Genomic DNA, 9,894 nt, shown 5'->3' on the forward strand with positions numbered 1-9,894 from the left:
AATGCATAGAAGATAGTAGAGAGCGCTGTCCCAACTTATGTATTTTTCAGAATGTGATCGCTAATGACCACAGAGCTAAGGTCTCTGATGAGGACATTACTGTCCATTTTCAGCATCCTCGACTGGCTGAAAGGGCCCTCAGCCACTCAGGATCGCTGTCGGGATTAGAGTTACACGAACGCCCTACTACAGGTAGAGCAAGTATCAGAGATAACTTGGCACAGCGCACCCACGAACAAGAGCATGGAGACTCTAACAGAATGTAAGAGTAAGAGTAAAAAATGAATGCAGAGGTATTGCATTCATTTTTCCCCAAAGGGGGGAGGTGTCGTGTCAGCCCCAGATTGGAGCTCAGGACTCATTCTTCCGAGGATCGAACCCATGACCGGGACGTAGGAGGAATGGTGTCGCTGAGATATACGTTAATATTATAAGGGAAATTATAAGTTAATAGTAATGACTATGTAATGGCAACAAGGCCAAGGAATCATAATTATAATGCTGATATAAGTAAATTAAGAATCCTACAAGATTTAAGAATTGAAGGCACACCAAAAGCTGTGAGCCACAAGTTGTGTAATTAGAAGTAAGGCTTGGTCGAAGTAGGTGAATCATAAGCTGCACCCTGCTAAAGGTGCGTAGTATATCTTCAGAAAAGGTGGGTAGCGAGTGAACGGAAGAGGCAATTCCGTTTTCGTGTGTCTGAGGACATTCTCCATAGGATGGAAACTTCGATGGCCTTCTCGAAGGGAGGCGAAAGTTAGTGAAGGTATAAAACAGGGGTACACACCCTGATCGAGGCTTTTTTTTTTTGGAACAAGTCATCTAGAAGTGCGGGCGGAAGCCCTGTCAGTCAGGTCACCGATAATAATAATAATAAGGTCCAAGTGTGGACTTGGAGTATTCACTTCAATACTTCGACCACGCCAAGTCTTCTATGTCAGCGTCATTTGAAGTTAGGAAGGAGATTGTAAATACTGTATATAATTATACATACTCATCAGTCTGCTATTAAAGGAAGGTTTTGGGAAATAGAGGACTTCGTCTCTTCACACGTAGCAAATCTCCCAGGCCCATTGAACAATCCCTCATTACCGCTCGGAGGAAATCAATCTGATTATTCATCATTTCTCGTCGTGGCAAAGCCTGTGTCACGACATGTTGTTATTATTGGAATGTTGGTAACGTACCTTCAGACTGGACAGAAGCAGTAGATGCACCTATCTATAAACAAGGGAACCGGAAGGATTGCAACAACTATCGAGGTGTCTCGATTATTAGTATACCAGGCAAAGAATTCACTGGCGTCTTGGAAGGGAGGGTGCGATTAGTGGTTGAGAGGAAGCTGGATGAAAACCAGTGTGGATTCAGACCACAGAGGGGCTATCAGGATCAGATTTTCAGTATGAGCCAGGTAATTGAGAAATGCTACGAAAGGAATAGACAGTTATATTTCGTAGATCTTTAGAAAACATATGACAGGGTATCGAGGGAAATGATCTTCGCCATACTGGGGGACTGTGGGGTTAAGGGTAGATTATTAAAATCAATCAAAGGCATTTATGTTAACAATTGGGCTGCAGTGAGAATTGATGGCAGAATGACTTCTTGGTTCAGGGTACTTACAGGGGTTAGACAAGGCTGTAATTTTTCACCCATGGTGTTCGTAGTTTGCATGGATCATCTGCTGAAATGTACAGTATATAGTGGCAGGGTGGGATTCAGGTAAGTGGAAGTGTAGTAAACAGTCTGGCCTATGCTGACGACTTCGTCTTAAAGGCAAATTGTGCCGAAAGCATGCAGTTTAATGTCATGGAAGTTGAAAATAGGTGCAATGTGTATGGTATGAAAATTAGCCTTTCGAAGATTAAATTGATGTCACTAGGTAAGAAATCCAAGAGAACTGAATGTCAGATTGGTGATACAAAAATTGAACAGGTAGATAATTTCAAGTATTTAGGATGTGTGTTCTACCAGGATGGTACTATAGTAAGTGAGACTGAATCAAGGTGCAATAAAGCTAATACAGTGAGCTCGCAGTTGCGATCAACAGTATTCTGTAAGAAGGAAGTCAGCTCCCGGACGAAGCTATCTTTACATCGGTCTGTTTTCAGACCAACTTTGCTTTACGGGAGCGAAAGCTGGGTGGACTCAGGATATATTATCCATAAGTTAGAAGTAACAAACATAAAAGTAGCGAGAATGATTGCTGGTACAAACAAGTGGGAACAATGGCAGGAGGTTACTCGGAACGAGGAGACAAAGGCTAAGTTAGGAATGAACTCGATGGATGAAGCTGTGTGCATAAATCGGCTTCGGTGATGGGGTCATATGAGGGGAATCGAGGAGGATAGATTACCTAGGAGGATAATGGATTCTGTTTTGGAGGGTAAGAGAAGTAGAGGGAGACCAAGGTGACGATGGTTAGACTCAGTTTCTAACGATTTAAAGATAAGAGGTATAGATCTAATAAATGAGGTCACAGCACTAGTTGTAAATGGAGGGATGTGGCGACGTGTAGTAAATTTACAGAGGCTTGCAGACTGAACGCTGAAATGCATAACGGTCTATGATGATTATGTATGTTATTGTTATTAGGTTGTACGTAATATTGTATGAAATCTTCATAATCTACCAGTTTAATATGAAATGCTAAACTGGAAATCTTAAAGTTTTGAAATGCTCACTAACAACCCTGAAACTTTCAATTTTTTAATTTCAAAATGCTATGGACACTGTGGTTATGATAATCTTGCAACTAAGAAAATATCGTAGTAATACTTATTGTTTAATGTCTGTGAGTATTGCTATACGATAAAGGTATGTCAAACCAAATACATTAATATGACAATAAAGAATAGCTTGCAATTTTCAGCGAGGAAGTCGATAGTGCTTCTTCAGCAGTAGCTCGCGACGGCCATGGTTCTTACATTATATACGAACCTTGCGCGATATCTTTTTTTTTTTTAATAAATCACTACTGATCTACATTTAGGGCAGTCGTCCAGGTGGAAGATTTCTTATCTGTTGTTTTCCTAGCCTTTTCTTAAATGATAGGAGTAAGCTCGGAAACAGCTTTAAGGAAAATAATAAATTTTGAGGTGGTAGAATGTGGGTCAACTGATCTTAAATGATTGCAAAGAAAATGGAAATTTATTGAACGTCTCCCTTGGTAAGGTATTCCAATCGCACCTGCATGGCTTGGTGTGACCAACTATTCAATAACATACCGCACTGGCAAGTTGTTTACAATGTATCAGTGTTTGTCACTAAATAATCTTACATTGCAGTGATATTCCTAGAAAGGTGTTATGCGCTGAACAAATTACCCAGCAAGATAATGACATGGGAACTGATAAGGACCCGAAGTATTAAAAAAGTCATGACCTCGCATCTGTGTTGAGGTTTCCTTCTATGCCCCTTATATTAAGGAGCCGATGTCCTAGCTGTTAGGATCTTTAAACAACAAACATAATCAAATATCATCCTTATATTAAGAAATCAATCAAATAGGCTACTCTACTGAAATGTTAGAGGGACGTAAAACCAATAATATTAACAAAATTGGAAATCTAATTCAGTCAAACTTGAGGGTCCTTGTTGATAAATAGTACAATAAATTTCACAATTGTGGGCCTGTAGCGTAATGGTTATAGCGGTAGTTTTGAATTGGAAGGCAATGAGTTTCAAATACAGTCGGCTTTTCTTATTTACTGTAAGATGTTGATAATAATAATAATAATAATAATAATAATAATAATAATAATAATAATTTGCTTAACGTCCGACTAACTACATTTAGGTTTCCGGAGACGCCGAGGTGCCGGAATTTAGTCCACAAGGAGTTCATTACCATCGGACTGAGACAGGATCAAACATGAGAAATTGGGATGAGAAGACCAGCGCCACTCAGTCCGGCGCAAGAATATTTCAGTGTATTATTGGCACAGGACTGAGCACCAGTCCAACTAATTTAGTGCGTATGTGTGATAGTTGTGAAAGAGACTTTAAGAAATTCTGAACACTTCTTCCTTGTCAGGAACTTCGTACTTCACCCATATAACCCCAATATGTATTACGTATATACGGTATTATACATTTCTGTCTTCAGAGGTAAAACAGTACTTCTAAGCATATAGCAAAAACTAGATCGCAGCGTGAAGTGAGTTCCCCTGTAGAGTTCGGGAAGATCGGCCGTACCGAAGAAGAAGAAGAAGAAGAAGAAGGTAATGGACCAGAACTCCTACTCCTTAATTACAGCTCCCTTTTCCCCTAAATCTTAGTAAATCATGCATGTTTTTTTAAGTTAAGCTTTGGCTGAATGGTCAGCGCTTCGTGGCCCTTCTCTTTCTTTTGACGATACCTTCATTCTTCGAAGTGTCGGACCTCTTCTGATTAGCGTTAATAGAGTATGGTTGGCTAGTTGTACTTCCTCTTAAAACAATAATCACCAAAACGGAAAGGTCAGCGTATTGGCCTTCGGTTCAGAGGCCTCGGCTACTATTCCCGGCTGAGCCGGAGTTTTTTAATCGCGTCTGTTAATTCCTGTAGATCGGGGCCTACGGGTTTGTGTTCGTATTCATACGTACCTTTAAATGTATTCAACACATCACACGAAAAACAACCACAGAAACATGCAATAGTGAATATATATCCCTCACATAGGACTGGTGTTAGAAAAGGCATCAGGCCGCACCACTAGGCTAAGTCGATACAAAGTACTGCCCCAGGTAACCGGGAAAAGGCCAGAAAGAAGAGGAGAGAGCAGTTGTTAATTCCTTCCAGAGGCTAGGTGGATCCTCAAACAAATTATGCTTTTAATTGTTAAGACACAGCGAAAGGCACGGCTAGGAAAAGCAATATATTATTGTGAAATGTCACCATCGAAAAATGAAAACAACGACCACATCACAGTGCTAACTCTACTGAGATCTATGACGTCAGGCCCCCGCCGCTGTGCTCCTGCCTGGTAACTCAAGAATAAGAAAGCCGTGTTCGCTCGCTTCCTTCCCACTCCTAACCCTTTCCTTTCCCATCTTCGTCAAAGACCTACCTGTTTCGAAGCGACGTAACGCCCGGTGCGGTATCAATGCTAGTACTGGAACTCCTAGACACTCAGCAGTGTGCCGTGGACAGGCCGGAAGCTCAATGCGCATGCAGCAGCCTCGTGAGTACGACCAACCAATAGTAGCGGGCTGCCCGCGGACCAGCTATACTGAAATTCAAGTTAAGAGCTTAGGAAAAGTATCCTTCCGCATGTGAGCACGTCCCCTGTTCCCCCTTCCCGTCTCGTCCAGGTTCTCCATCTCCGCCACAACCAGCTTATCATTAACGCCGTGCGTCCATCTGACAAGTACAGTACTTCATTCTGAAATAGTGAAGCATCAAACGAAATCACTGCCTTTCACATAGCTGTACTTTGATTACGTACCATACCTATTTATTCCTTCATTGACCATATAAAACCTACAGATTACTGACGAATTCCGAGGCAAGAGAAGCAAGAATTATTTTTGTTTCATAATGCGATTTGTGTGAGGCACATGGAGACTTACAACATACGTATACGATTCCGCTCTCTTGCAACGACTGTCAGTGGCAGTTTATCATAGTTAAAAAAGCTTAAAAACCCACCGGTGAGTGGGATTGCAAAATACAATGCTTCCAGGAATGTTGTAAATATTATAGTATCGTCATTCGGAAGGTAAAAACGAACTCATGATCCTCTCATGACAACATTTCTGTAGGTAGAGTGCGGTTGAGAATATAAAGTAAAGTACACATTATTATTATTATTATTATTATTATTATTATTATTATTATTATTATTATTATCATCGAATACGCCAAAGATCCTATTCTCATACCGTGTTAAGGCCCTTCCTGTTTTATTTACGGCGAGTGCTGAGCTGACACATCGTTCTTTCCCTGGAGACTTGGATTTTCCATTCCAAGCGAGCGGCGTAAACACTGTACACAGAAACGCGAATCAGCTGCGCGGACTTTTTCACGTCTTCCACAGTCCACAGTGGATTCTAATCTCGTAGGCTACTGTAAACGTTTAAAACAATTTGGTTTGGATATTCTACTTTATTTTCCTCTACTTTTGTTAGCTTTAAAGTATTTCACAGGGAACTCAAGCGTCAGAGCTTGCTCACAGCTGGCAGCCATTATGAATACTGAACAGTGAACACGCTGTTGCAGCCAGTAGCCCAGTATTGCCAACAGTTTTCTTGGATCCATCTTCAACGTTCCACCTATTATGCGAACTTATCAACAGTGGAATGAACTCGAACAAACTTACTAAGTACACAGTGCAATAAGATATCAATATCACATTAAATTATTATTATTTTGCTACATACACCACTGAGAATAATAACTATTCACAGCCATCTACGTATGAAATATAAGAGTTGGTAACGAACCCGAATAACATACAACCTGTGACATATTTTCCATATTTACACAGGGCAAAAATTTTAATTCATCAAGTCAGTTCACCAGAATATCTAACAAAACTGAAGGAAGCTCCTGACTTCAGGAACAAGTAACAAACTAGGGAACTATTTGGCGCTGCGGAAGCCTTTTCACCGACCAGAAGTCTGACTAACATCAAAGGGACCGCTAAGGTCTTAAGTTGACTCTCAGTATAGGAACTGTGATGTCACTCGTCGATAACAGGGTAAAAAATGAAATGGCGTATGGCTTTTAGTGCTGGGAGTGTCCGAGGACAAGTTCGGCTCGCCAGATGCAGGTCTTTTGATTTGACGTCAATAGGCGACCTGCGCGTCGTGATGAGAATGACATGATGATGAAGACGACACATACCCCAGCCCCCGTGTCGGCGAAATTAACCAATTTTGGTTAATATTCCCGACCCCGCCGGGAATCGAACCCGGGACTTCTGTGGCCAAAGGCCAGCACGCTAATCACTTAGCCATGGAGCCGGACAAAAAGAGAGTGAATAAGCGAAGGAAAATTTGAATTCTGTTTATGAGTAAACTTATATATAAAAAACGGAACATAGTACAGACATTAAAATGGGTATTTGGAATCTCCTTTAAAAATAACGAAACATTATTTTTTGTTTTGTTTTCGAAAAGTACTCTTAGGGGCGGGGAAGGACTGATACAGGGGTTGAATTCTTTTTATGGGTAAACTTATATCTCAAACACTGAAGATGTTACAGACGTGGAAGCAGGTATTTGGAATCCCCTTTAAAAATAAAGAAACACGTATAATTTTGTCTGAAAGAAGTCTGTTTCTCACATGTACATTTCTATGTTGCTTGTTCCAGGGTTAGCTCTGCCAGTAGCCTGGTTAACATAGCCCCAAGAGGCAATTCCACAGACGTGGTTTACAGAAAAGTTCTGGGGAAAATAAAACTAAACTTTTCGGTGAGTTTTTATACTTTATGGATTTACAGATAATGTCTTAGTGCAGTACCAAGGAACGATTACTTTCATCAAATTACGCAATCCACGCGAGTGAAGCCGCGGGTAACTGCTAGTATTTTGTAAGGGGACTTAATCTCTTGTAAAAACTCGTCTGATAATGTTTGTCTTTCTAAAATAAAGTCCCAAATAACTTTTGTCGTGTAATTCACATATAAAATCGTCTGATAATTTTTGATATTTAGATATACGTTCTCAATCAATCTCGTCTTTGAACTCACGCATAAAATCTTAGTATATGCAACTTTATCATGAAATTTCCGTATGAACACTCTGATATTTTTCTGATACATAGAAATAAAATTCCATTGAACTTTGTCTTTAAATTCAGGCATACAATCTTCCGATAATTGTCGGTATTGTAAAATATCTCACCAATCCACTTCGTCTTTAAATTCTCGTATGATTTTTTTCGAATAGTTTTTTATATTAAAATATGTGCCCCAAATTAACCTTATCTTTAAACTCGCGAACAAAATCTTCTAAGAGTTTTTGTCTTCTTGTAATATATTCCCATTTAACCTTATTTTTAAACTCGCGAAAAAAAATCTTCTGAACGTCCAAACAAAGGCAGATGAAATACGAAGTGAAGTAATGCCTATGATTATTTCTGCCATGGACGACAAATGCTGGCTTGGCTCCTTTCGATATGTGACTGACCAGATCCATTATCTGACTCTGACTATGCAGCGTCTAGACAGAGAGTGGAAGCTTTTCATTAATGTGCTTTTTACTACATTTCCAGATAAAAAGAAAAGAAGTGAAAGTATAATTGAGGAAGTTTACGATTTAAACTTTCCTCGGTGTGATTATAAAGACATTCTTTTCGTAACAGCTTAGGGTTCAAACGTAAATAAAGCTTTTGAAAATCATAGATGTCTGCCTTGTGCTGTTCACTGCATAAACAAAGCACATGCGCACGTGTTTGATGAAATGCGATTTCTTATGGAAGTTGGAAAATGCTCCAGTATGTGCAAACACAATAAACGCCGGAAAGGCTATGGTGAGGTATGTGAACAGAAAAAGCATTCTTGCTGCTCAGCTTCAAAAAATGACACAGCAAGAAGTAATTACGAGGTGGAATGCTGTAGTCTCTATACGATGTTACAGTCTGTTTTAAGCAGTACGATTTTGTGCAGTGAACAGCACAAGGCAGGCGTCTATGATTTTCAAAAGCTTTCTTTATGTTTGATGAAATGAAATGACGTATGACGTTTAGTGCCAGGAGTGTCTGAGGACAAGTTCGGCTCGCCAGGTGCAGGTCTTTTGATTTGACGCCCTATGCGACCTGCGCTTCGTGATGAGGATGAAATAATGATGAGTACAACACATACACCCATTCCCCGTGCCAGCGAAATAAACCAATGATGGTTAAAATTCCTGACCCTGCCAGGAATCGAACCCGGGACCCCTGTGAGCAAAGGCCAGCACGCTGACCATTTAGCCATGGAGTCGGACTTTATATTTGATCAGCAGTATGTTTTTAAGCAGTATGTTGCGAAATTATAAGGTCTTCGAAAAGTTAAATTGCTTCTGTTATGAGGTTGCAGAACAGATGGTAGCTTTCCTTAAGCCGTTCAAAAATGACTGGAACATGAAACAGCACCAACAATTCACTCAATACTCTAGTGGTTCCATAAACTACGGCAGCACTGCTCAGTCAGTAAATCAGACTGTGAGGTAGTTATTAATGGTTGACTTCTGCAGCTTGTCACTTCCGTAATATGCATATAGTCATTACATTATGTTGAACCCTGATTTTACTTTCAGGAATTCGTAAGATAAAGATCAGAGCTCACAAGCTCTTAAGTAAAAAGGTACAAGTCTCAACTGTTCAAAAAATAACCACAATATAATGGCGTCCGTTTCGCCACCTGAAAATGTTAGAAGAAGGTGAAAGGAAGGCCGTAATGGACGAAGTCAGACGCATCTGTATAACAGATCTGTGTAACAGGTTCGTGATATAATTTGCGTCCGACTCTGTATTGTAGTGGTTAGTGTGATTAGCTGCCACCCCGGAGGCCCGGTTTCGATTCCCGGCTATGCTACGAAATTTGAAAAGTGGTACGAGGGGTGGAACGGGGTCCACTCAGCCTCGGGAGCTGAACTGAGTAGCGGGATTCGATTAACACCTCTGCCATCCTCGAAGGGTTTTGCTGTAGTTTCCTATTTTCGCTGCAGACAAATGCCGGGATGGTATCTAACTAAGGGCCACGGCCGTTGCCTTTCCTCTTCCTTGCTTATCCCTTCCAAACTTCCTATCCCCTACAAGGCCGCTGTTCAGCGTATTCAGGTGAGGCCAACTGGGCGAATTACTGGTTCTTCTCCCCAGTTGTACCCCTTGACCCAAAATCTCACGCTTGAGGACACTGCCCTTGAGGCGGTATAAATGGGATATCCCTCGCTGAGTCTAAGAGTAAAACCAATCCTGGAGGGT

At 40.7% G+C, this 9,894-nt stretch overlaps 1 protein-coding gene across 3 annotated transcripts in view; it reads right to left on the bottom strand.

Moving 5' to 3' along the window:
* LOC136863339 (17-beta-hydroxysteroid dehydrogenase type 6) overlaps positions 1-5,188 on the bottom strand; it is a 246,628-nt gene extending 241,440 nt beyond the window's left edge. For all 3 annotated transcript variants that reach the window (XM_068226402.1, XM_068226401.1, XM_067139724.2), the window contains exon 1: positions 5,054-5,188. In XM_068226402.1, the coding sequence (XP_068082503.1) occupies positions 5,054-5,156 (103 nt within the window). In that variant the 5' untranslated portion in view covers positions 5,157-5,188. The remainder of the gene's footprint in view (positions 1-5,053) is intronic.
* Positions 5,189-9,894: the final 4,706 nt, after the last annotated feature.

This window comes from Anabrus simplex, chromosome 2 (assembly GCF_040414725.1).
Source record: "Anabrus simplex isolate iqAnaSimp1 chromosome 2, ASM4041472v1, whole genome shotgun sequence".
NCBI classification, from domain to species: Eukaryota; Metazoa; Arthropoda; class Insecta; order Orthoptera; family Tettigoniidae; genus Anabrus; species Anabrus simplex.